The 26929-nt window shown below is 42.9% G+C and overlaps 1 protein-coding gene across 41 annotated transcripts in view; it reads right to left on the bottom strand.

Annotated features, from left to right (window-relative positions):
• The window catches only part of LOC122866136 (formin-binding protein 1), a 66873-nt gene that overhangs the window by 18097 nt on the left and 21847 nt on the right, over positions 1-26929 (bottom strand). For 27 of the 41 annotated variants that reach the window (XM_044175385.1, XM_044175391.1, XM_044175380.1 and 24 more), the window contains exons 3-10: positions 23150-23206; positions 22040-22187; positions 14869-14931; positions 12831-12935; positions 4681-4695; positions 2868-2996; positions 2109-2255; positions 706-897 (exon numbers count right to left, since the gene is read on the bottom strand). In XM_044175385.1, the coding sequence (XP_044031320.1) occupies positions 706-897; positions 2109-2255; positions 2868-2996; positions 4681-4695; positions 12831-12935; positions 14869-14931; positions 22040-22187; positions 23150-23206 (856 nt within the window). The remainder of the gene's footprint in view (positions 1-705; positions 898-2108; positions 2256-2867; positions 2997-4680; positions 4696-12830; positions 12936-14868; positions 14932-22039; positions 22188-23149; positions 23207-26929) is intronic. The other 14 variants (XM_044175389.1, XM_044175422.1, XM_044175384.1 and 11 more) reach the window with 1 other exon arrangement.

Below are 26929 nucleotides of genomic sequence, written 5' to 3'. Positions count from 1 at the left end.
GCATTGCACACACTTGCTTCCAGCCTTTCTCTCCCACACACCCACACCCAAGTACTCACTCGTGCTGTGGTCTAATTCAATACCAACAGTGCCACCAGCCCATAAGACAGTCAGAGATCAGTTTTGCTGTTCAAAAGTAGGAAACTGAAGAAGGCTACGCCAGGTTGATCACCAGTCAATGGAACGGTGAAGGGAGACTGTTACTTCAGATCAGGTTAATATCTGCCAGTTGAGTCCGTTCACAGGGTGAAGGTAGAAATGCATTAGTGTGTGTTACAGAAGGGAGGCTCCCAAATCGGTGAGGATGATTGCCAGGGAGGGGGAAACGGGTGGTGAATAATAACAACAAAAATGGCAGTAGTAACATAAACTAGCAACAAAGCCAAACTAGCCAAAGAATCTACACAAAAATGAAACCAAAATTAATACATAACCAGTGCTAGAAATGTAACAGATACTGCAAATGTGACATTGAACACATATATTTCTATAGCCACTGTATTACAAGACAGAACCAACATAACATAATACAACCTATAATATCCCTCCAGCCCTCCACCCCACCCCAACAAAAATCTCCCCAAAGTGCAAGGTGACCGCCACATGAGGAAAATCTTGTAAACAAAATACACTAAAACCAGCGGGGCTTTGGTGTACGTTTGAGTGTAAATGTGGCCCTGTGTTAAATGTGCATTCATGCGTTACCTTGTTCTTGTTCTTAATGAAAGGCCACAGTTTGCCCTTGCTCTTGCCAGCAGGCTTCTCCTTGGCCTCTCTGGAGTTGGAAAGGCTGGTCTCAGACGCTGTCCTCTTCATGGCCTGGCTGTAATCCTCAAACTCCACATCTCCTTGGGGCTCGAACCCGGACTTATAGGACTCCACCACCTGCTTCGAGTCCTAGTGGGGGAAGAGTGGTTGCAGCAATCAGTGATAGCCTAATCCTTGATACATTTTTATCCACTTTTTAATTTAAATATCAATGGAAGAATCATAAAAAGCAAAGCAATGACTACAAGGGGGATCTCTGTTTGTTTAGATTGTCCAGATGACATGCAACACAATAGTGGCCTGGTGACTCTCTTGTTAGTAGTAGTCTTTGTCTGATAACAGTTCATGAGTGCGTCATGAAAGTAAAAGGAGAGAGACTGTTGTTATTCCCACTGTTTGTGGGGCACAGAAGAAAGAGGAAAAGACCTAAATCTGTCAGGCAGGAGTTATGACAAAATCACTGAGGTTGGGGACACAGCCACGCTCATCAGACACAGGAAGAAGCACATTAATCACGTGCAGTGTGCGTCGGCCTATCTGATAAGGGCAGAGGGTCTGTTTGGAGTAAGGATCAGGGGTCAAAGATCTGCTGTATACATGAGAGACGACTATGAGAGGAAGAGAGACAGAGAGAGGGATGGAGCATGTGATATGTTATCCCCGTCATTGTTTACTGCAGCAGCCAGTCACAGTCTGGAGTCATCTCCCTGGAGCTGGGCCATGCACACACAGCTAGTCACACACACACACACACACTATGCGATCTCTGGGGGCAGTCTTGATTTTTGTCATAGGCTCATTTTCTCTTTATCATTAAGGCGAATGCTGCCTTCCATTTATATATATATATATATATATATATATATATATATATATATATATAAAAAAAATATTATTATATTAATACCACTGTAATATCATTTAAGGGTGAAAATCAGGCAGTTGCAGCTCATTTATTGGCACTCAAGGGGAAATCATTCATGCATTCACATATAACTTATTTGTCATTTATTGTTGAGGGGAATTATGGTATTTTTAGGCGACACAAAGCCCTTCATGCGGATAATACAACGTGTGCTCATAACTCATTGGTGTTCTTACTATAAATTGAATCATTTTGTTCACCAACACTGTCCTCCCACAGCACTTTGTTGTTTACAGGTTGGCTGTTTTTATTTTCAAAATGCCCCCCCTAGAATACCAGCCCACCGGCACACTTGTTGCTTAAATGAAAGCCTAATGTGTAGTGTGTGGGCTATGACTGACACCCTGGCTGAGTGAGTAATATGTCCCATATGGTGGTGTGTGTGCACATAGTATATCTTATTCTGTATACTCACAGTCTTGGGGTCGATGGACTCAGCGGCATTCGTCATGCCGTCTAAACATTTCCCCACGATGGGCAGCACTTGGCGGTCCACTTCTGCAAATATCTTCATGCACACTCCTAGCCTCTCAATTCTTTTCTCCTCCATGTCTTGAAGTTTCTACATAAAAATGCAGGCATATTCATACGTAAATACAAGCTTTACTACCTTGTGTTATAGAATAAGAGTTGAGTGGGTAGGGCTTGTGTTGAAAATGATACACTGTGTTTGGAATCAAACTGTCTGACAGAGCATTCATTTGATGTTGAGCATCAAAGATCTGAAACACTATCCGGGAAATCTCTTATGCACTTTCAAAAAACAGCTCTAGAGAAGTGAAAACTCAAATATAAAATAACTGCACTCATGAGAATATATTTTTAGCAGGCGACCCAAAGGGGAGTGGGTGTGGTGGGCTGCAAACAGTATTGAATTCACGAGCTAAGTAATGATTGCACATGAATGCACCATTCGGGCAAACTTTTCAATCAGTTGGCACTTTTAGCTGCATTTGCACACCGTTTTTAAAGACAGAAATGACAAACACAAAATACAAAAAAATATTTCTGGGTGGAGGCAAACATTTTTGAGTGGTGACCTAAATTAATTTGATGTATGGGAAACACTGGTTACCTAAAATGTGTAGGTTTGTTTAACAACTTTCGAAGTGCAATTACCTGCAACAACAAATCAGATGAAATAGGCCATATGTTGGGGTGCTGTTGTATTTACCTGGAATATGCTGGGGATAACTGTAAAGTAATGTTCATTCTGCTCCTGGTTGAACTTTTGCAGGTAGGAGGAGTAATCGCTCTTACTGTCAGCAGCCATCTGGTGCCTCATCTGAGCTTGCTGTCGTGCCTGAAGAAAAACAAACATGCACATCAGACACGCTCTCCACACTAAACCTCAGGGTCCCCTGATTAACACAGACATATAGGTTACACACACACACACACACACACACACAAAGCATAAAAACCTACATGAGTTGACATATTTGTGCATACGAGTGTTCATGCATGCACATGTACACACATAAACATAGAACTCGTGGACGCACGGTCACAGGTGCAAGTCCAAGTCGGGCAGCAACAGCAGCCATTGGCATTAGACTGTACTGTATGTAGGCCAGAACAAACATATAAAAAGAGAAACAACAGCCTGCACTGGCTGCAGAATGGAGGGATTTGGATTTTGATTGTCCGCCCAGTCTGGCCTATCTCTACTGTCGATAATGTTGATTATTTTAAGCTAGTTCAGTCTCAGGGAGGGAAGACAGGCATTCAGAAACGCAGCAGGAGCAGCCTATTACAGATCCAAGGCAAGCAGATGGAGATGAGATTATCTCAGCTAGACAGCATGTGGGGTGTGTGTGGTGTGTATGTGCATTGTGTGTGTATGTTTGTGTAGCTAAGTACTCATATCTGTTTCCTCTTTCCATCAGATCTGAGGCCTGTCCCACACATAAATAGTGGTTTCATTGGGCCATCTATAACAAAGGATCACCTTATGAACCTGTGATTGCATTTAGTCAACTGAATGCAGATGCACAGAAAAAACTGCCACCACTGTAACTGTGCGGGGCAGGAGAAGGAACATAACCCTGATCTATCATAGTCTTGAGGGAAACATTTAAAGGACTTCATCCAGTTTTCACCCACACACCAAACTGAGGCAAGAGTTGAGTCTCTCACACACACATATGGGTAAGTAATAGATGACATACTAGAGGAAAAGGAGGACATCAGAGCGGAGACACTCGTCAGACACAAAGGTACATTATTTCCAGCACAGGAGAGATGACAGTTAATACCTCGGTGGAAAATGATAGTCACAGCCTACAAAAAAAAGTAAATCCAGAGAAAAGCTGAAAAGCACATGTGAAAGTCCAGCTGTTTAAAATCTGTGCAGGCCTGTGAGCATGCATTTATGGATATGTGCTATGCATGTGTAGGTGCATGCAATGTGCAATATGCAGTGTGCTGAATGTGTTAGGAAATGATGTACACGTCATTGCCATGGTAACTTGGCAGATAGTGAAACCTCATAACAAGCTGAGGTGCCTGCAGCCACATGACATCCTGTTGTCATTTTCTGTAAATTACCTGTTTTATTCACCTCTGTGTACATATACATGTGTGTGTCTATATATAAATTTTCATCTATTTAAATATCTATCTATCTATGAAATACATTTCTTAAGGAGGATTACGAACAAAAATGAGAATGAGGTACAAAAATCCAAATGAAAGTTAGTATGAAAGCCGTTGCCCTATGCAACATATTTGGCATTTCTCTCATTACATTTTTTTTACATCACACATATAAACCTCAGATTGAGAAAGTGTTCAGCAGAAAACAGCGAGACAAGCCACTGTACGGGGAGCAGATCACAGTCAAACAGGACAGGATGTGTTAAGAGTGATCTGATTGAGGCTGTATGTCAGACTCTACAGGAGAGTATGTATGTGTTTATAGAGACACAAGTCGAGACAGTGTGTGTTCCCACAGATATAACGAGCTCTCTGTCCGCTGGACCTACCTTGTGGGAACTTCGCTTCAAGGCATGGAATAAAATACATATACAAACACACACAAACAAAAAAAAGGATTGTTAGCCGTTTCCAGCTAAACAAGAAGTTGCCATAGATACACTTCCTGGACCACCAGGCGTGTCATCACTAAAAAGGGGAAGTTGGTATCACTGTTAACAAACACAATCACCATGGAAATACTGGTATTGTTAATGCATTATGCATATTGTTATGCTATTAGTAGAGGCAGAACATAGGTGGAGAGGTGTTATTTCTCTAATGCTTTATGACTGAGGATTTCCACAATAGAGAAGTCTATGAGGGTGTGTGAGGGCTGGGGGCCCCTCAAAGAACTGTAACAGGCTTTGTGGATATCTGGGCTGTGAATCCAAACCCCAAATTGAGGGATATGTTTGCCAGAGGAGGAGAGGGAACAGTTAGAGGTTTGCTACAGCTGCAGAGAAAACCACAATACCTCAGCTCAACAAACAGCAGCTTCTTTGAATTACATGGAGACATCACATCACAGAGAAAAGGCCTGGAACTTGACAAAATATATCTATGTCAAATATTGGCAAATTTTTTTTGTATTGCTATTGACAGGTAACTTAACTGAGAAAGTTAATTTCTTCATTAGTAACTTATCAAACCCAAAGGTGGCCTTTAGCTGCAGAATACTAATGTACACAGACACAGGTACACACACAACTATGACTACAAACATGTATAAACTCTGTTTCTTCTTCTCTTTTCGTCTTCTCCTATTTGTTTCTTCTCCTCTTTTGTTCTTCTCCTATCATTCATCTGTTCTGTCCAACCCAGACCTACTTACAACCCAAGGCTTTAACTATGACTAAAACCCAAACACACACTAGGCTGAGGTTGTAACATGTCATTCCTTCCGGAATACTCAGAGGCCCTCTAATAATGGGAATATGCTTCTGCAAAGATCACACAACCTGTTTTTTTCTATGCCGCTTGCAAAAATAACATTTGACTTTTGCAAATTACTTTTGATGTTGAAAGTATGTTGCAAATGTAATGACAGAAGTGTGTCTAAACCACACACACACAAACCCACACACACTCCCTTTCTCTTTTTTCAAACGCGCATATTCACACAACTTTTTTAGACTCCAGTTACAAAATCACAGATACAATATGGGAAAACATACACCAATAAAGTATCTAAAGTATAGAAAAACACAAGTAAGGGAAGAATTGTAGAAAAGGTTTCAGTCGTAGTCATCTGGACACTGTTTTCAGAATCAAGACGTTTGGCTCCCATCCGAAGTCATTCACAATTCAGAATGACTTCGGATGGGAGCCAAACGTCTTGATTCTGAAAACAGTGTCCAGATGACTACGACTGAAACCTTTTCTACGATAGAACACTCCTGGACGAATGAGGGACTACACCGTCTTAAGGGAAGAATTCTAAAGAATGTGTGGGAAGAAAATCCAATCATCCTCCACAGTGTCTGAATCCAGACTTTTTGTATTATAAGTTCTCCATTTCTGAACAATGGAAATGTGAGTAGATGAAAAAGAGAGCTGAGGTCGGTCAAAAAACCGACACAGAAAGGAACAGCAAATGAAAAAACTTTTTTTCCTCGTGCAGATTCTCATATAGTCCACATTACTGCTTGCCACTTTCTAACGAACAACAAAGGATTTTAGATTTATTTCCCACTTTCATTGCAGCCATTAGCATCCATTTATTACATTATGAAAATCAACAGAGACTTCCTTGAGATAATGTAATGTATATAATCACTCATGGTAAGGTACTATTTATCACCTATACTTTGTAAAAGTTTTCAGGAAAACTCAGTTTGTTCTAGGATAAATCAGAGGCCTATCTGAGAGTGAGATATTGAAAAGCATCACATTCACCAGTTATGAAAATCAAACCTTAAAGGAAAATTGCAGTATTTTTCAACATGGGTCTTATTCTTATAATTGTGGACATTCTGACAATGCCTCATTATAACTTCACCATCTTCATTATGGAGATTTAGAAAGCGTGGACTCGAGCAAAAGAGCTTATATCGGGGCAAGCAGTGTGAGTCTCCTAAAGCCTTCCAAGTAAACTTCAGTTTTACATAAGCATTTCAAATGCTTATCCCTGAGTCCGTGTCTTCCGAAACAAAAGTGGTGAGTGCAAAATCATTATGACCAGTAGTCAGAATGGCCACAATGGTAAGAGTAAGACCAGGTTGGAAAATACCGCAATTTTCCTTTAAAGGAAAAAGAAAGGAAGAAAAAAATAAGGACATTGTAAAAAGTATAATGTGGTAGTTTAAATCGGTTGTTTTTTGCTTAATAGTAAGTAGCTGTTTTGTATCAAATATTCAATGTCAGAGCATCCTTAAAGCACCGACAGGAATTTAACTGAAGATGAATTTCAGTGGAAACTAAAAGTCAGTAGAAAATGGTCAGCAGAAATGTAAATGTACATATTTTGGCGTTAACAAAAGCAAAACCACAGTTTGATCCTTTAGGGTTGAGTGGATTTACATTATCACTTTGTCAGGGACACGCCAGGCTCCACAACCTCACAACCACAAAGCACTCCCTCTCCAGAATTCTAATTACACACCTGTTTCCAATCACACACCTGACCTTCATCTGCACCACATCAACTCCAGTATATAAACACCCCACTCACCTCAGTCAGTGTCCGGTCTCGTTTCTACATGGACGTTATTCCTCGCCATATCAGACAACGCCTTCGGACTCAATCCTATCCCCGTGTGTGTCTCCTGTGATCTCCAATCTCCAACGTGTGTTTCCTGTTCCCGATCTCCGACCACAGTTTACAAAGGATGGTATCAGTAACCACCACCTACTCAGTAACTCTCTGCCTGTTTTACCATTGTCAATAAAAACCATCTGTGTCTCCACCTCGGTGTCTCCTGCCCTTCTGTCCGTAAAAGAAGACCGGACCCGTCGTAGGATGACAACATGAGTGCCACGGACCCATTCCAGGAGCTGGTGGACATCCTGGGCCGTGGCCTCAGCGCTTCGCCACCCGTATCCACGCCTCCCTCCACTTCTGCATCCGCCACCGCAATTCCACCATCTCCGGGATACGCCAGTCCCATGGCCAAACCCACAACCTTCTCTGGCTCGGCGGAGGATTGCAACGGCTTCCTACTTCAGTGTTCGCTGGTCCTGGAGATGCAGCCTTCCCTCTATCCGACCGGACGATCGAAGGTAGCTTTTATTATCTCCCAGCTCCAGGGGCGGGCACTTTAATGGGCTGAATCCATCTGGGCCCAAGACGGACCGGGGATTCAATCGGGTCAGGTCACAGCATTTCCTCGTGCCCCTGGTGAGTGCCATTATTCCTACCATTAACAATATAAAACCACTTTCCACCTTGATAACCTTGATTACTCCCGAAATATCTCTACCAGTACAAGCCCTCATCGACTCTGGGTTAGCCGGCAACTTTATCTCTGGTGCCCTCTGCCGCCAGCTCAGCCTCAAGACCACAGCCACGCCCTCCATTTACCAAATCCACGCAGTAAAGAGAAGACCCCTCAGCCACGCCCGTGTCCATAGGGCTGCTGGTCCCATCACCATCCGAGTGGGAGTGCTGCATGAGGAGCAACAACATCGGCTGGTTCTGGAGGGCTTGACCGCGGAGGTAATCTTAGGGCGCCCCTGGCTGGAACAACACAACCCCATCATTTCGTGGACCACCGGCGAGGTGTTACGGTGGGGTCGTTCCTGCCACCCACACTGTTTCCCTCGCCTGCCTTCACCATCCCATCCCAGCCAAAGGAACTTCCGGTCTGCACCACATCCATCGAGAGCCCGTGGGAGAAACAGTCTGTGGACATCCCAGCCTGCTACGCCGCCTACAGGGATGTCTTCTGCCCTAGGAGAGCCTCCAGATTACCACCACACCAGCCATGGGACTGTGCCATCGACCTTTATACCGGGCGAACCAGTGCCCCGTGGGAAAATCTACCCCCTGTCTATCCCCGAGCAAAGTGCCATGGAGGAGTACATAGAGGAGGCCTTAGCCCAGGGATACATCCGACCTTCTACCTCCCCTGCTGCATCCAGTTTCTTTTTTGTGGCCAAAAAGGACGGAGGCTTGCGGCCTTGTGTGGATTACCGGGGACTCAATCACATCACCATCAAATTCAGGTATCCTCTTCCCCTCGTCCCGGCAACTCTGGAACAGCTTCGTGGTGCCACTGTCTACGCCAAGCTGGACCTCTGCAGCGTGTACAACCTCATCCGGATACGCGAGGGGGACGAGTGGAAGACCGCCTTCGTAACACCCACTGGCCACTACAAATGCTTAGTCATGCCATATGGCTTGGCCAACGCCCCCTCCGTATTCCAGGACTTTATCCATGGGGTGCTCCGGGAGTTCCTCCACAAGTCAGTCCTAGTCTACATCGATGACATCTTCATCTACTCCCGGAGTCTGGCCGAACATCGCCACCACGTTGCGGAGGTCCTGGAACGCCTGAGGGAATTCCAACTCTTCCTCAAAGCAGAGAAATGCTCATTTCATCAGACCTCAATGCAGTTCCTCGGCTATAACATCAGTAGCAGTGGCATCCAGATGGACGAGGGGAAAGTCGAAGCCATTCGGACCTGGCCCACACCTACCACCATTAAAGAACTACAAAGATTCCTGGGTTTTGCCAATTTTTATCGTCGCTTCATTCAAGGTTACAGTATCATAGTCCAACCTCTGACTGATCTCCTCTGCAACAAGATCAAGTCTCTGTCCTGGCCACCCGCTGCCCATGAGGCCTTCACAGTCTTGAAGGAAGCATTCACCAGTGCACCGCCCCTGGTTCACCCCGATCTGGAACGACCATTCCTGGTAGAGGTGGACGCCTCTACCACCGGAGTAGGAGCGGTGCTTTCCCAATCACAGGGTACTCCTGCCAAACTCCATCCATGTGCTTACTTCTTCCGGAAACTCAGCCCGGCAGAGAGAAACTATGACATTGGCAACTGAACTCCTAGCCGTCAAACTGGCCCTGGAAGTGTGGAGGCATTTGCTGGAGGGTGCTAAACATCCCTTCACAGTACTAACCGACCACAAGAACTTAGAGTACCTCTGGGAAGCCAAACGGTTGAACCCCCTGTCAAGCTCGTTGGGCCCTCTTCTTCACTCGTTTCAACCTCAACATCTCCTATCGCCCCGGCTCCCGGAACGGTAAAGCAGACGCACTATCCCGGTTATATGCCCCAGGCGAACTCACCGACGAACCTGAAACCATTCTCCCCAAACAGATCATCGTGAACCCCATCCAGTGGTCCGAGACTTCCATGCCTTCCTCCAATGCCTCCACCAACGCTCCGCCGGGCTGCCCCCCAAACCTACAGTATGTCCCACGAACTCAACACACCGCCCTAGTCCATTCCTCCCACACATCTCTGGGCACTGGTCACCCCGGGGCCAATGAAACCCTCTCTCTGCTACGAGAACGCTTCTGGTGGCCAAATATGGCCAGGGATGTGAGAAGGTACGTACAGGGATGTCAGGAATGCGCCATCGCAAAAAGCCCACGCTTCCATCCATCTTCCATCCAGTAAACTTTGTCCACTGCCCACTCCCAACTGACTTTGGTCACACCTAGGAGTAGACTTCATCATCGACCTACCCGCCTCAGACAACAACACATGAACTGGTGGTCGTGGACAGGTTCTACTCCCCCTCAGAGGACTACCCACAGCCATGGAAACCGCAGAACTACTGTTTAACCACATCTTCAGGTGTTACGGTATCCCAGAGGACATCGTGTCCGACAGAGGGCCCCAGTTCATCTCACGGGTATGGAAAGCATTCTTTTTGCTCCTAGGTGTGACCATCAGTCTCTCGTCCGGTTACCACCCACAAACAAACGGACAGACTGAAAGGAAGATCCAAGAAATTGGGCGCTTCCTGCGTACCTTCTGCCATGGCCATCAGGACTCTTGGAACCAGTTCCTGGGTTGGGCCGAGTATGCTCAGAACTCCCTACGCCAACCTACCACTGGATTCACTCCCTTCCAGTGCATACTCGGTTACCAACCCCCTCATTTCCCATGGTCGGGGGAACCTTCAGAGGTGGCTGCGGTCAACTACTGGTTCCCAGAAAGTGAGAGGGTCTGGGACGCAGCCCACCATCAACTGCAACGGGCACTCTGGAGGCGCAGACTAACAGCCGACCACAGACGATCTACTGCACCTGAGTACCAACCTGGTCAGAAGGTCTGGCTGTCCACCCGAGACATCAGGATGCGCCTGCCCTGCTGAAAGCTCAGTCCCACATTCATTGGCCCCTTCACCATCATCAAATGGATAAACCCAGTCACGTATAAACTTCAACCACCTGCACAATACAAAATCCATCCTACTTTTCATGTATCCCTTCTTAAGCCTCACCACCCTTCTGTTCATGTCTCCACAGAGCCTGGCACAACTACCGAGCCCCCCCTACGCGTCATCCTGGAAGAAGGAGCCACCTACCACGTGAATGAGATCCTGGACTCCCGGCGCCGTGGTGGCATCCTGGAGTACCTGGTGGACTGGGAGGGGTATGGTCCCGAAGAAAGATCATGGGTCCCCAGACACGACATCCTCGATCCCTCTCTACTTGACACCTTCCACACAGACCATCCAAACCGACCTGCCTCTCGTGGAAGAGGACAGCCACCACGACGTCAGGGTCCTTGGCCCTCAGGTGTGGGCCGTGGAGGGGGGGTACTGTCACGGACACGCCAGGCTCCACAACCTCACAATCACAACGCACTCCCTCTTCAGAATTCTAATTACACACCTGTTTCCAATCACACACCTGACCTTCATCTGCACCACATCAACTCCAGTATATAAACACCCCACTCACCTCAGTCAGTGTCCGGTCTCGTTTCTACATGGACGTTATTCCTCGCCATATCAGACAACGCCTTCGGACTCAGTCCTATCCCCGTGTGTGTCTCCTCGACTGTGTCTCCTGTGATCGCCAATCTCCAACGTGTGTTTCCTGTTCCCGATCTCCGACCACAGTTCACAAAGGATGGTATCAGTAACCACCACCTACTCAGTAACTCTCTGCCTGTTTTACCATTGTCAATAAAAACCATCTGTGTCTCCACCTCGGTGTCTCCTGCCCTTCTATCTGTAACACGCTTTACATGAAAAGCAATATTAAAAATGAGAGAAAAAAATACAGCACTGACTTCTGTGTAATGTATGAGTATTTCATGCTTCAATAAATGAAATAACTGTATTCAGACACAACACCACTCTTGTTTCAAGACTACTTTCTTGAACTGCTGTGCTGTGTGAGTTCAGTGTTAGCCTAAGCCTATTGTAGCACTTTGGCTGTATGTCCAGAGTGCAGAAAGGCTCTTTATTCCAGCCTATATTTGCATAATAATCGGGTCTGAACTGTGTCAACTCTGAGCCTGAGCTCTGCTCCAACAGCTGATGAAACAGCAGGAGCACGCGCTGCTGACCCATGATGCCTTGCGGGCGTGGGAGCTGTGTGGGTTAAAGGCTGAGATTTTGAGGGCTCTTTTAATTGGTTATGACAACAGGAAATGACATCAGCTACAGGCCCCAGGGGGCTCTGGTCTACAAGTCCTGAGAATTGGATGATCGCTGCATGTGTTGATTTATTGACGAAGAGGACTTCACAGAAAGACCAAACTACACATTTAGATTCTTCACTATGAAAAAGAAAAAGCAAAGGCAACTGATATGTATAATCCAAACACACACAAACACCACCATGGACACACAGTCCTCTCTGTTGCTAAGGCCCGTACAGCACAGCAGAATGTTTGGTGGCTGCGCTACAGTGATAATGAGGACTCGGTGCTGCTATCAGCTTTGTGTAGCAGCAGATCACTGTGCCGCTGAGACAATGCCAGCTTTTACACACAGTAGCTGGCATCAAACACATGGTCACTCAATCTTTGCTGTCTTTCCGGCTCAGTGGAATGAGTAGTCAAGGCTGGGGGGCATGGAAGGGGGGGAAAAATTTAAAAGAAAATGTCGAGAGAAAAGGCGGGGGGTGGGGTGCTAGGTGGGAGGGTGAGGAAGGCCAGGCAATTGTGTTAAGCATGGAGGAAATAGGACGAGCTTGCATGATTGGTGGCCGCTGTATGGGAGTAAGATGACACATACCTTTTCCACGTCAGCCTTAGTCACGTTAATGTCAGCATCCATCTTCTCAAAGTATTGCTGTGCTCTGTCTGCCTCTTTACACTCTCTCTCAAATCTTTTTTTACTCTAAAAAAGAGAGAAAACCAAATTTAATATGATCACAGACATTGCATCAGTAATTTCCTGCCATGAGCTGTAGCAGGAAACACCATATAACTTGACCTTTAAATAAGCACAGTAATGAATGTCAAAACATGTGCATATACGTCATATATATTTCAGGCACAGCATTTTGTGCGACAGAGGTCAGTTTATGTCATTGACACAGCAATGGGGTCTGTCAAAGTCTGCAGCCTGCGGATTAAACAAATGTTCATAGTGGTCATTTGTGTACAGAAAAACAACCATTCATCCAACCCTCTTTCGACCCCTCTAACTGAACAATCAGTGTTTGTTGGGCCAGCGTGCACTCTGAACTATGCCTATCTGCCTCACACACAATGGGATCATTGAACGCACAGAGAAGTTCGAGGAGGACAAGGCAGTTATGTATCCCTCTCAAACTCTTTCTCTCCCCCGTCAAAGGGGCCAGGCAGAGATAAGAAGTGTTATTCTGTGCAATCTCTCTTTTAGATCCTTCACAAATAAAACAGACACTCCTGGATGTGAACTTATTTAGGTTTTTAATAATGCCTGGAATTATAAAGTAATGTATTCTAAACTGATGTTCCTCTGGCCTAATGCTGACAACTAAAAGTATGCAAAACTGATGTTCAAGTGAAACTTCTACTTATTTCTACGTATTTTCTGTCTGTCTGATTTTTAACAGACAGATTTTTAACTTTCTTAACATTATCAGCCTGCCACTTAAGGAGATGATAACAACAACATGATAAATTATGCAATAACACATTCATTAAAAGCATCAGTAAGCTTTAAAGCAACATTATTTATCTATTATAATTCCATCCTGATGTAAGAGACTGTTCTGGATATTCATCCCATACATTTCAAGCAAAAGAAACAGCACATTGTTTAAGGTTTCTGGTGAAGACAGAACAGGAGGTCCCTCAGGGCTCTATGCACAGCCCTCTGCTGAAGTTGTGTTTTTCATATAGAAATGTACTGTTTGACACCTCCTGTATGTTTTTGATGATGATGTATTTAATAGTCACATGGGGCTCCTCCTTAACTGTCTGTTGCAGAATGTGCTTTAGTATCATGTGGCGTTGATGTTGATGATTGATTGTAAGTGATTACAGTCAATAGACCATCTCTGCACAGCTTTATATAGGTTTTTATCCCTTTTCTGCAATAGTAGACCTTCTTGTATTTGATGGATAATTTGATGAATACCTATAGCAACTGAAAGCATATAGCTAAAATTTAATTACTGTAGTCTTGTATGGTGTTCTACATTTAATGTCATGACTAAGGTTGGGTTCTGATAGTCGGTTCCATTTTGGAAAATGGCAATCACACGCATTTGTTAGGAGCTAACAAATCCAGATATCTCTTATCAACTCTTTCAACTCTCATCCCTCCAATACCAAATAGCAATGTAGAAAACATTCAGGTAATGTTAGCAAACTTCTTATTTTTAGCTGGCACTGACTGTCGCGTTCATCATTGAAAATGGCATATGTCACCTGCACCAGATTATATTATTATATACTGTATAAGCTGTAGCTAATCAACATTAATTCCTTAATGACTAAATGAAACTTTAGGCTGTTTAATGTGCACTCTGAAAGCCAGTATCTGTTCTCAGCCAAAGGCTGTTTGTGAGTGAAAAGAAACATCACTCTGTAACACCGCTCTACTGCCGCGAATGAACTGGGTTTTTGAAGTTCAAAAGGACCAAGATTGATTGAACTGATTGCATCGCATCAAATGCAATCAAAGCGTCTCTCAGTCAAGAGTGAACTGCAGAAGTAAATCATGAGGTAATTGGTTATGACATGAGATTATTATGTTCTACTATCAACTATCAACTGTGACCAATGGCAACTGCTACTAGTGAACAATTGTGGTACTGCACATTAATGCAGTCACTTACCGATTCCAGCTGTTTCCACAAGCTCTCAATGTGCTGCTGTGCCTTACGCCCATCATGGAAGTGCTGTCAGAAAGGTTGGGAATGGAGGAAAAGAATTTAAATATTATCGCACTATTCACAAGCTTAAGGGATTTAAAAGCAGGTGAAACTGACCTTGACATAGTAGGATAATAAATTAGAAGCAGTTGAAGTGAGAGTCTCAACCATACCATTAAACACTATGAATATTACTCACACTGTGATAGGAATGTATGAACTGAGAAAGTAGGGCAAATTCAAATAAACACTATACTGTAGCTACATTAAAAATGATGACCATGACCACATAACCCACAGTCTCTCAGAAGTTTGAGCAAATGGCTATAACTTTAATCTATTTGATTAAAGATCAACCAGTCATAGCCCACCAGTTCAACACAGGTGCACTAACACTGGGTGTTTTACAGCTCTAGAGAAACATACATTAAGCATCAATCCTAAAAATCAACTGAATGAAAGCTTTATACAAAGTAGAAATTCCAGTAAAATAAAAGGTCAAACATACTGTAGATTAGGTAACAATGACAACCAAGGGACCAATAACAGTGTGGTAAGGCTGAACAGACGCTGTTTTTATGAAGCTGCAAAGTCACATGTCATGTACAGAGCATGGAGCCAACGGCAAGATTTGTGTGTTGAGAAAACAGTCCTCCGTGCTTTCTGCTAGGACCTCATGCACACATTGAAGGTGCTCTACTTTCATGAACTCAGTGATGTGAATGAAATCTGCACAATTCTTTAACAAGGAAATATCTACACAGAAGAGATTTGCAAGATGCAAGAAAAATGTATTTAGTCCAAAAGGCAAAGAACCACTTTTCAGTAGGAAGACATGTTACAAGAAACAACTCAACAACAAGAATGGTAAGCATTATACCGTCAACGTGAGCATGTTAACATTTAACTCTTGTTAAATAAAAAACACACATGTTCTGACTGCTAATACTACAGTATTAACTTCTCTGTGGGATTTTTCATTAGCTTGATTTTGGCCTGCCCCTGAATAAACATCTCCATTTGATTTATGCTACAGTATAAGAGTAACCAAAGAGATAGAAAATATCTGGAACGTGACAGTTACAACTGTTAGATGAGAAAGCAGAATATGAAACAGAGAGGGGCTAACTGATACAGTAAGAACAATGGTTGAAAATGAAATGAGAAGCTTATAGTGAACATGTCATGAGATAAAACATGGAAGTGTATGAAGAGCCAGATATTGTAATCTAGGGGGAGACAGACAGGTCACAATGGAATTTGGCGCTGCCAAGTGTGGCATATTAGACAAGGCTAGGTGGCAGTTGCTGGTCTGAACTGTTTTTGTAAAAGGCCTCACTTGGCCTGTCTCGCTCCAGGGGACCACAGCACTTGGCCCGGAGGCAGAGCACATCTCTCTACAGCTCTCTGTATGGATCCCAGCCAGATCCCCTGGAAACAGAGCACCAATTTTAAACCTTTGTTGTTTTGAAATTAGAATGTGATTACTTATAAAGCATACAAATAATTCCTCCACTGCCTGCAGTCACATTCATCTGCTAAAGAATCCAAAAAGAATCAAATTAAAATGAAAATTACATAGAGACTTGACTATCAATGTGGTATCCCCTGGTTACGCAGACTGCGGAAGCTAGGGTCGGTAGCTGAGCTGAATATCGATGCTGCCATTCAAAAGGACCCTGGTCATTATAAAGAACAGAATGCTGTTGCTTGTACTTCTCTTGCATTTCAGCGCTTTGGACAGCACAAGGAAGTCCTCAGTATTCTATGTACTAACACACAAGCAAAAGATGTGAAATTAAGACTGATGCAGAAGACCTAAAAGGTTAATCTCACCTGAATAACACTGGACATGAGAGTAGTTAGTGAGAATGTGACCTGGTTTACCTCAGGTAGTCACACTTCTCATTTCCCAAAGTTTCAAGGGAAGCTGAGTAAAATAAGGAAGTGCTGCAGTGTTTCAGAGGAAGTATTCGAGCTCTAACAGAAAATGAGACATTGTGGAGCCTGCTGTTAAGACCCTGACCTTCAAATTCCTGTTTGATAAGAACAATCTTATTCAGTGATGAACTTTAAAAATATGTCTCACTAAATGACGATAAGATACAGTCAAGATACCATAAAGCCTTTTCACAACATACCGCACCAGACTGGGTGACATCATTGTTACTGTGGAGCATTCTTTCAACCAAATATTTGTCTCCATAACAACATATCTGAAAAATATATTCAGCTTCTCATGCTGTCTGCATCAACAAATCTTCCATCACTGCAAAGATAAACAAACTACACTGACAGTCTTCCTCAAACAGCTCCACCAGATTCACAAGATCCTGCTGGAGGATAAAGATCCGACCACATCGTGTTTGTGTTACCTAACCAAGACACATGAGCTCATTCACTTTCAAATACGATTAAAAAAAGAGTGCATCATCATTTGTGACTAACCTCCATCTATGATGCAGGTATAAATTCTGCAGCCATTTAGGCAGATGTTCAGCAATTTTGCACAGTGTCTCTCTGTTTAAATTTATAGCCTGCAGAGATACACTCTTGGTCCATCCAGCTCTGATATTCAACACAAGAAGGAGTAGACATGTGAGTAGCCCCACCTTTCTCCCACACGTCCCTCTCAGCAACAGCATGTGACTGCTGGCACTGTCAGGGACATCTGGGGTACTTCAACAGGTCGGTGACCTGAAGCTGCCACTCTCAGTAACTCAGGCATTTGAAAGACACAGTGAGAGAGAGAAAAAGCTGGACTTAACACGCTAACACATTCTTGACCCGGACTCCAAACTTTAACTACGTCAATATATTAACTGTAATAAAAGTGGGTTTGGAAAATATGATCATTATCCATCCAGGCACATTAGATCAGAGACAGCAGATTTAATATTTACTTAATAATGTGAAGCAGGACTGCTCGCTGTGCAATGACTTCTCTCTGTGCAATGACTACATTTTTCTAGACAAAGGAATTTCTCATGCTAGCCCCTGCTCTTATGCACCTCCTGGTACAACACAGACTCCCTCCAGGTACCATAACACTTGAAACAGAACCAAGGCATGTAAAACTGAAAGAACATAGGTGTAGTAAAGGATGAGGTTATAGGCAACTGTGATTCAGTGGACTTTTGTTTTGACAGATTTCAATCAATACAATTCCAAAAGACACATACAAACAATACTACTTTAACAGGTGTGTATTTTGAGCTCATGCATTAAGTGGCTACTATCTGCTGTCTACCTTATCTGCCTCTCTACTTTCCAGTGTCATCCTTGTACCAGACTGTGCTGAGGTGAGACAGACATGCTCTGGTTGGGCTGAGTGTGACATACACCCTGTGTGACTCACAAGCTGTCCACGTATACATTCATAAACTGCTTAATAAGTATCGAGCAAAAATAAAGAATCAACAAACACCTTCTGCTTCTGATCAATACAAATCAATACAATTCCAAAAGACAGAATCTTTCTCTGAATACACACATACAAACAATACTACTTTAACAGGTGTGTATTATGGTCTTGTGCATGAAGTGACTACTATCTGCTGTCTACCTTGTCTGCCTCTCTACTTTCCAGTGTCATCCTTGTACCAGACTGAGCTGAGGTGAGACAGACACGTGTGACATGTGCTGACTGTGGCTTGGTGGTAGAGCGGGTCGTCCACCAATCGGAAGGTCGGCGGTTTGATCCCGGCTTCCCCCACGTGTAGAAGTGTCCTTAGGAAAGACACTGAACCCCAAATTGCTCGAGGGCTATACATTTGGCGTGTATGTTTTGTTTTTTTTTTGTGAGCAGTTCTGTCATCGGTGTATGAATGTGTGTGAATGTGATATGTAGCTTTGAGCAGTCAGAAACTGAGATTATAGCATATAGCTATGTTATATAAGTACAGTCCATTTATATTTCACAAGCTGTCCCCTCCACATACACATTCATAAACTGCGTAATAAGTTTCAAGCAAAACAAAGAATCAACAAACACCTTCTGCTTCTGACAAATAAGAAGAGGAACGAAAACTCCGCTCCAGCACCGCATTTACACTTATGCATATGTGCATATGTACATCTGTATGGACATGCAAGCTCCAACTGCTCTGTTAGTCATTCATAGGAATGTGCACCTGCAGTCCTGTACACTTGTCAACACACATATAATCATTAGGTATACAAGTCATACAAGATCTAGAGACTAGAGAGATGATTAAACCGCATGGAAGCTCCACTGAGATTTTTCTCCTCATGTTTAAACCATTAGGCAACAATTCAAACAGAGTGATATTGCATTCTGGATTGAGATGTGCATGCAGCAACGATGGGAAGATCCAACGATCAATTCTCCCTCCCTGCTTCCTGTTTGTCTTTCCACTCAACACAAGAAGGCATGTGAGGCCACTGCAGAGAGACACATTGTTCTTACACTGTTACACTGTGGATGCACCTCTCTTCTCTGCCTCCAGGAGATAAATGAGGGCAGTATTCCCTGCCAAACCCACCTAAAGATGTTTTATAGTGCATTATGGTTTTCAGCCGACTTTTGACTAAATTCAGTGCTTATTTTCCTGGCCCTGCCAGGTGAAGATGTATTCTTTTTTTCACTTTTTCTAGCTGGTTGAACTTGCCACATCGCAGCAGGATAAGACAGATAGACCTTCCCCCAACACCAAAAGATATAATTATGTGCTGTGCTGCGGGTACAAGTGGATACAAAAGAGCACACACTGAACTATCCCTCAAGTGGACTACTTCAGTAACACATGTCGATATATACAGTAAATACAGTATAGTGACATTTAGAAATGTTACAAGTGTTACAGTAAATGGGCAGTCTCTGGAGGTCTTAGTGTTTAAGGGTCTTTATCAGACCTCATTAGAGAGGATACCTAAGCCCTGTGATCAGAGGCCTAGTGAGGACAGCAGTATGCTGACTGAACACCTTATTATGATTCCTCAGCACAATCACAGAGACTTAGGCTCTTCATCCCATATTAACCCTGCCTGCTCTTTATCATTGCCTATTATACTGACCATAAACAAGCAATGCCTGGCAAATGAGTTGGCATCTTCTTGAGGTCATGATGTATTTTGATATTTCTTCCTGTGCCTTTATAATCTAAATCTAATGAATAAAATGTTTGCATAACACATTAAAACGAATAGTCTGACCTATTTTTATTTTGTAAAAACAAGTATATCTGCTCTGAAATAAAATCCTTTAAGACGACATTCTTGGCCTCACCTCCTATACCATCCCATGCTGAGCTTAGCAGGAGGTTCACTCAGGGAAACAGCAAAGGAAGGTGGGGAGAGTTACAAAACAACCCCACATGAGAAACTAATGAGATATTATTGTTTTTCTCCTTCTGCTTTGTAGCGTGGATTTTACCTGTCCAGTAAGATCCCTGAAACCCAGGAGGGGACAGGCCCTGACCCTCCTGTAATCCCACTGTCTGGGACTGTCTGACATAGACACAAATCAAAAAGCTACAACAGAAAGAGCATTGAGTGGTGCTTAAATATGCATGTGAATGAAACCAGAGAAAAGAATAACGGGAAGCTGGGAAGCTGAGTGTTATTATGTGAAAAAAAAGGCAAATTTTAATGAAGGTCTTTTTCTTTGTAGCTTAGGGTTGTTGGTATTCTCAGTAGCCTTTTCAACACTTGAACATCTCAAAGAGTTGCATTCTGTGTGTGTGTGTTGAGGGCGCAAGTGGTTTTTTTAATCAAAACTGAAAAAAAGACACAAAAAAAGAGATAAAGGCTACCCTACAAGGACACCCTTCTGGTTACGACTGAGGAAACTATTTGCTCAATGCCTTTAGATGAAACGATCCTCTGTTCTGAAAAGATACTGTAAGTTATGGGGTCATGCTATGAAGGGAAAGCCCCCTGCACTGGCTAACTGAAGAAACACTGTTGTGGGTATTCTTTAATCAAGACAGTCAAGCACATGACAAACTATTCACAGTATCAGCTGCAAAAAAAGATGCTGAGAAAACTGAGAAACCGTAGGGTGCAAAGGTTGTGAAGGAGACACTATGGGGAGATAATGAGAAGGACAGAGGGATGAAAGAGAGAAATAGAGATATTTATAAATAAAATAGAGGAAAAGAAGAGGAAAGGTGCAGAGAAATGAAGAGGAAGAGCGGTGTCAAAGTGACATCCTGCAGCCTGTGGGCAGCAGGGGTATGTCCATGGACCCTCTATCTGGACACTAGAGAGATAGACTAGAGAGATGCTATGCCAAGCCAAACCAAGCCAAAAGAGCAAAACAGGCCCGGAGGGGGTGGATGATTCCCCTTCCGAAGCGCTGGAAATCCCCTTTCTCTCTGTGTTTGCTGCGACTAGAACCGAGTTGAAAATCAAAACTGATCACTAATAGTGTGACCCAGCGCTTCATGTATTTAGGTAGAGTAGTGAATTCAGCAACATGGATGTCACCAGTTGTGCACATGAACATATACTCTAAAAAAGGTCACTGTGCCTTTGAGCAGCCCTCTGGTTTTGGTTTTCCACTCCAGTTCTCTCAGCTGGACTTCCGTGACACAAGAGTCCATGACAGATTTTTCATAAAGTACTTTTTTCCAGCTGGGTAGCTTTGTCTCTGCTCCTCCACCAACTCTTTGGATTTAATGGGCACCACACTGTTATCTATGAATCATGCGCTGTAGGTCCACCGCTCTTCCAAGTCACTTTATAATGGCGAGGAAGAAAGTGACTTCAACATTTAAGAATAGTGTGCGGTGCACCAATCTTTTGTAAGTTGGCTTAAAAGGGAGAAATAAGCCTGTAATGATAGAGAGGCGATGACTTTGTTCCATAAAAAGGACTCTGGCGAGCCTTTGGGTGTATCTATATTTACTCAGCGATGACCTCAGTTCATGCAGAATAGAATAGGCAGAGAGAACAGGCTACTTAATTTCTTGTAGGCCAGTGTGTCTGTTTTCCTCAGTTTTTACAGAATCCTTGTCCTACTATCTAAAGTAAATGTTCAATTTAAAGCACTGGCAAGGGGAGAATGACAACGAATGATGATGATGTGGACAAAATTGAGATAACGAACTAGAAATAAAACATTGGATGTGGAAGGAGCGCAACTCAGTGTGAATATAAAACGATGTCTCACCGATTTTCTCTCGGCCTTGACCTCCTGCAGGTAGCGTGAAAGCTCGGTGATGATTTGAGATGTCAAGTTCTCCGCTATAACCTCGTGTTGACCCGCGTAGTCATTTAACTCATTAAGTGTCATCAGGAAGGCTCGACAGAAGGTGTACCTGGTGAGACACAGGAAGTGATGGTAAAAGATGGTATAGTTGCCAACACAGATGCCAACACTATTTGTTCAGAAATAATAGAAAAGTTAGCCAGGGAACTAGACGAATCTGCAAGGTCATGTTTTATTTGCTATGGAAGATGCGTCTGGTCCCTCTCCCATTCAGACAGATTTCCACCTGTCCTGAATCTGGTCAGGCCAATCACAACCGTTTATCTAATATGGGGCGGTTTTGATATGATGACTGTACAGAGGAGCACGTCAGTATTAAACAAATTTTCTCAAAAAAAAAAAAAAAAAGGACAAATAACTGCACTTAAAGCTTTTGTTGATAATAAAGATGTGTTTGCCGTACTTCTGATTTGGTAAGTTTAATTTACCAACTACACTTCATCGCACATTTTGTTACTCTGATTGGTTGTAGACCTATCCAATTGCATCCAGAGGCATTTTGGTCTGCGCCCGTAGGTCCCTTGGAAATCGAAAATTATCTGAGAGGTTCCACACAAATTTGCAATTCAAATGTGAATTAGTCTGGCAATGCCAGGCTAAGTAAAAGTAGTAGCATTTTGGGAAATACACTTATTCATTTTCTGGCGGAGAGTAAGGTGAGAAGATCAATACCACTCTCATATCTGTCTGTTAAATACAAGGCTACAGCTAGCATCTGGTTAGCTTCGCTTAGCATAAAGACTGGAAAGGGGGGGAAGCTAGCCTGGTCCTGTCCAATGATAACAAGTCCACTTAGCAGTACCTCTAACGCTCACTAATTAACATGTTAAATCACATTTGTTTAATCCATATAAAAACCAAAGTGTAAAAATGCCAGTTACGGGGGTTATGTGCCGGACTATTTCTTGACTCATCTAACTTTCTGCCAGATAGTGAATACTTGTAAGTGTATTTTCCAAAATGTCCAAATATCCCTTTAATTTATTTTGTGCGCAAGATCCTTTAACTTACTTGCTCTCTTCCTCTTCTCGTGAGTTCTTCTTGGGTTGATACTTCTTTGATAAATTCCTGTAAGGACAAAGAGTTCAGCCTTGTCAGACAACTCTTACAGTATATTTCTTAAGAGCACTGTCTGCAGATGGGTAGTGCACGTTCCCATTATATTTCCCTGACACTGCCCTTATGGATCTGCCAAAGGATCATCCAGTACACCATTCAATCCAGCAGAGTGCTTTTTGCTCCTGCTACTACATCCCCTTTCCTCTCCTCAGGTCATAAATCATTGCCCCCAAGAGTATGCATGCAGAACCAGTCACCAGAAACAAGCACACCTTTCTTATGCAGCCATTGCCCTTGTTTTTACTCTGGCTGCATGTTAGTGGCACGAGATGAGGAGAAGAAGCAAAAATGAGATGAATAGTATACAGAGTCAATGTACTAGCTGTAGGTGAATGGGTATTGTTCGGAATCAGCTGCGAATAACAAACTTTATTATGGTTATGACACTCTTTCAATGTCCTCTCAACCTAGCAACTGTTGACAGGCTACAGTAATGTCATATTTGTTTTATCATGACAGTGTGACACACTCACAACCTCTGATGCACTGTTTGACGGCTGCTCTGTCAACAGAACATAATAACATGCACTATGTTCTGATGGATTTGGGTGCAAATCCAAAGTGTACTTAAGCCTTCAGGATCTTTTAACTAATTAAAGAGCACTGCTGTCAAGTGAAATTGAACAACCAAGTGGTGTACATACACAAAAAACAGACCAAAACATCCAAACAAGACAAGCCTTTCATATTTTCAGTAAGACAGAGCAAATGTGTGCTTATTAGAAATGTATGTTGAGACCAAATCTATAATAAACATCATGCTAATTTGTATAATTATTAGTACATCATTAAAAATACAATTCTCCTGTCCACTTTTCATTTCAGAATCAAAATTATTATTGTAAGTCAATGCCAATTGCTTTAAAAGAGCTGATAACAGTCAGTGGTAGTTGCCCTTGTTTTGAGATTTTAGCACTGTATTCACTGACAGAATCTAAATGCCTCAGCATGTACATGTCATCAAAGAGCATGCAAAATTCCTGCTGAAATAAATAATGCACGTGTTAAAAAAAACTACATGTAATGTGTGTCTGCACTCCTTCCAGCATCTGCTGACATCCCCCACGCCTCTCTTCCCCAGTGGTGTTTGCACTGTTGCTAGGCAGATCTATCTGTCTATCCCTCTCCCTGTCCTTCTCATCCCATCTCTAATTATAGTGCTAGTTCACACTAACTCATTCATTCACTCACAGCCAGATGTAATATGTCATATTGTATTTGCACGCTCACCTCAATAACATATTTAACAAACTTGTCAAAATTAGGGTAGCAACTAGCACTTAATTAGGAGAATTAAACAAGCAATGTTAGGCGCATGTTTGTGTATGTGTGTCTGGTTATGTCTGTGTGTATGTGTGCGTCTGTCTGGAAGATGATACCGCATGAGTGCTTGACTGCTACATACTGGTAAATCCCGAAACCACAGTAAAGACAGACACTTTTTTCACCCTCACCCTCACCCGTCTCTTTTGTTAGCAGGACTTTATTCACACTGTGTTATGGATTATGCCAGACTGGAATTTGGGGGAGGAGGAGGAGGAGGAAGCATTAATGCATTGCCCTGTAATGACTAGACTGAAGCATTGTGCATGTTTACACCCATGCAGTGGAAGAGGATTATTCATGGATTAGTGCAGTGTGTGGTTGGTATGATGATAGAAATGGCACAAAGTAGTGCAATAGCCACAAATGACATTCAATTGGTGAGGAATGTAGGCTATTTCATATAGTATAAAAAAAAACTATGTAAAATAGTTGTATGATAATTGTTGAACCTCACTTATGTAGCTAGTGATCAATAATTACTATCCTCGAACTGGCCCAGTTCTGTCTTTCTGCCAAATGACTAATGATTAATTAATCGACTAATCATTTCAGGACTCAATTAATTGTCCCAGTGAGCCATGCCAGTAAGACAGCATTAGCTAAAACAAGGCTGTGAAACTTGCATAGTTATATGGAATTAACGTTTTTAAATACACCTGTGCTTTACGTGTTATGAAGGCCTGTTACCCCTGTAAGGAAAGGAAACAGAAGGGACAATCTCCCCAACAACACAGATAAGAGAAAAGAGTACTAGAACAAAGGGCCAATTCAATTACTTTATTACGTCTAACAGCCTTGCATTTCTTTTGGTTTGAGTGTGCCTGTTTAAACCTGATTTCATAAGCTAAGTTGATTACAATGGATAATTTGTCCTGAGTTATGGCCAAGTAGCACCATAACAAAGAAGCACAGTGTGTTGGGTACACAGGAAAACCCTATGACTCAAACTGTCCTGTCTGTACATCCTTTCCTCATTTTAGCCTTTTCTGAAAAGTGTGCCAATGTGTGTGTGCGTGTGTGACAGCGGGCCCTCTGTATTAATTAAGCACAGTGACTGAAAACATCCGCACCATCTGTGGAGCCTGAAGTTCAATAAAAGCCAACCTGCCATGGCAAGATGGGTCTACCTCCGTTCTTTTGTGAAACATACTGGAGAAAGATACTGACTAATTGAATTATGGGATATCTGTGTGTTCAAATGCAAGTACAAATCTGTGAATGCGTGTGTTTTTGGGCCATAATATTTGTTAAAAACACTGCTTTAATTTGGCTTTAAAGCAATGTATTTTGGATAAAATTAAGAATTATCAATATCAATTATCAAGTTGTACACATGATGAAAAGGACATTTGACATTGTGTCTCTTAAAGGTGGGGTATGTGTTTCTAATCCAATACATGTCTTTTTGTCAAATTCAGCAAATATCTCCTCACGTTAAGCTAGCTGTCCGTTCTGTGTGTGCGCTGAAAAAAAATCTGGTGTTTGTACACAGCCATGGCTCTGTAAATGGGGAAAAAACAAAGTGGCTCGGGCCGAGCTACACAACACTATTCCAGCCATGATTTGTGTGTCAGGTAACATTAAATGACTTGCCCATGGACATTCAGCTTACTTTCTAGTTTGCCAAGATATGCTGTTGTTGTGATGTTTGCTATAGTAGCAGGAGAGTTGTGAGTATCGCTGTCTGGAGCTGGTTTGCTGGCTCTGGGAAACCGTCTCCTCCTCTCTGGCTGTTAGCTTCGCAGCAGCAACTGTAGAGACAGTTTGCTAACCCACATGTTAACCCACTAACGTTACTTACATTACTTGCTGTGTCGTTGTTCGCTCTATATCATGGTATTTGTCATGGTATTGGATTTATCCAGAATCGCATACTTTAATTCAGATGTCTCAGCAAATGTATAGAAAGAGAAAGAACAAAACAAAATCAAGAGATATCAAAACAATCCACAAATATAAAACAGCATTTGGGTGAAAAATATATATTTCTCTTTGATAAGCGCCGTTAAGTGTGAAATGGGTTCATGGGTGCAGGGATATGCTGTATGAGTAATGCATGTATGTAAACACAGACTACCAGTCCCATTATCTCAAGCTGACTTAATTCTCAAAAAGGAGTGGTCTGGTCTGTAGAGGATCTGTTACAGGGGGTTGCTATGTGAATACTGGATTGGTATTGGCTAGTCACTATGAAATTGGGGGTTGGGGTCAATACTTAAGAGCATTAGCCATATTGCCAGGCCTCTTTAAAGATGAGGATTGTGGATTTGGGGGGTATCCCCTACTGTGTTGGGATGCAAGAGGCCTTAGGAGATCCTCTCAGTGCTGCTCATGCTCCCATCACTG

Source organism: Siniperca chuatsi, linkage group LG18, assembly GCF_020085105.1.
Source record: "Siniperca chuatsi isolate FFG_IHB_CAS linkage group LG18, ASM2008510v1, whole genome shotgun sequence".
NCBI lineage: Eukaryota > Metazoa > Chordata > Actinopteri > Centrarchiformes > Sinipercidae > Siniperca > Siniperca chuatsi.
The sequence above is the reverse complement of the archived record's forward strand: the minus strand, read 5'-3'. Positions and strand labels throughout refer to the sequence as shown.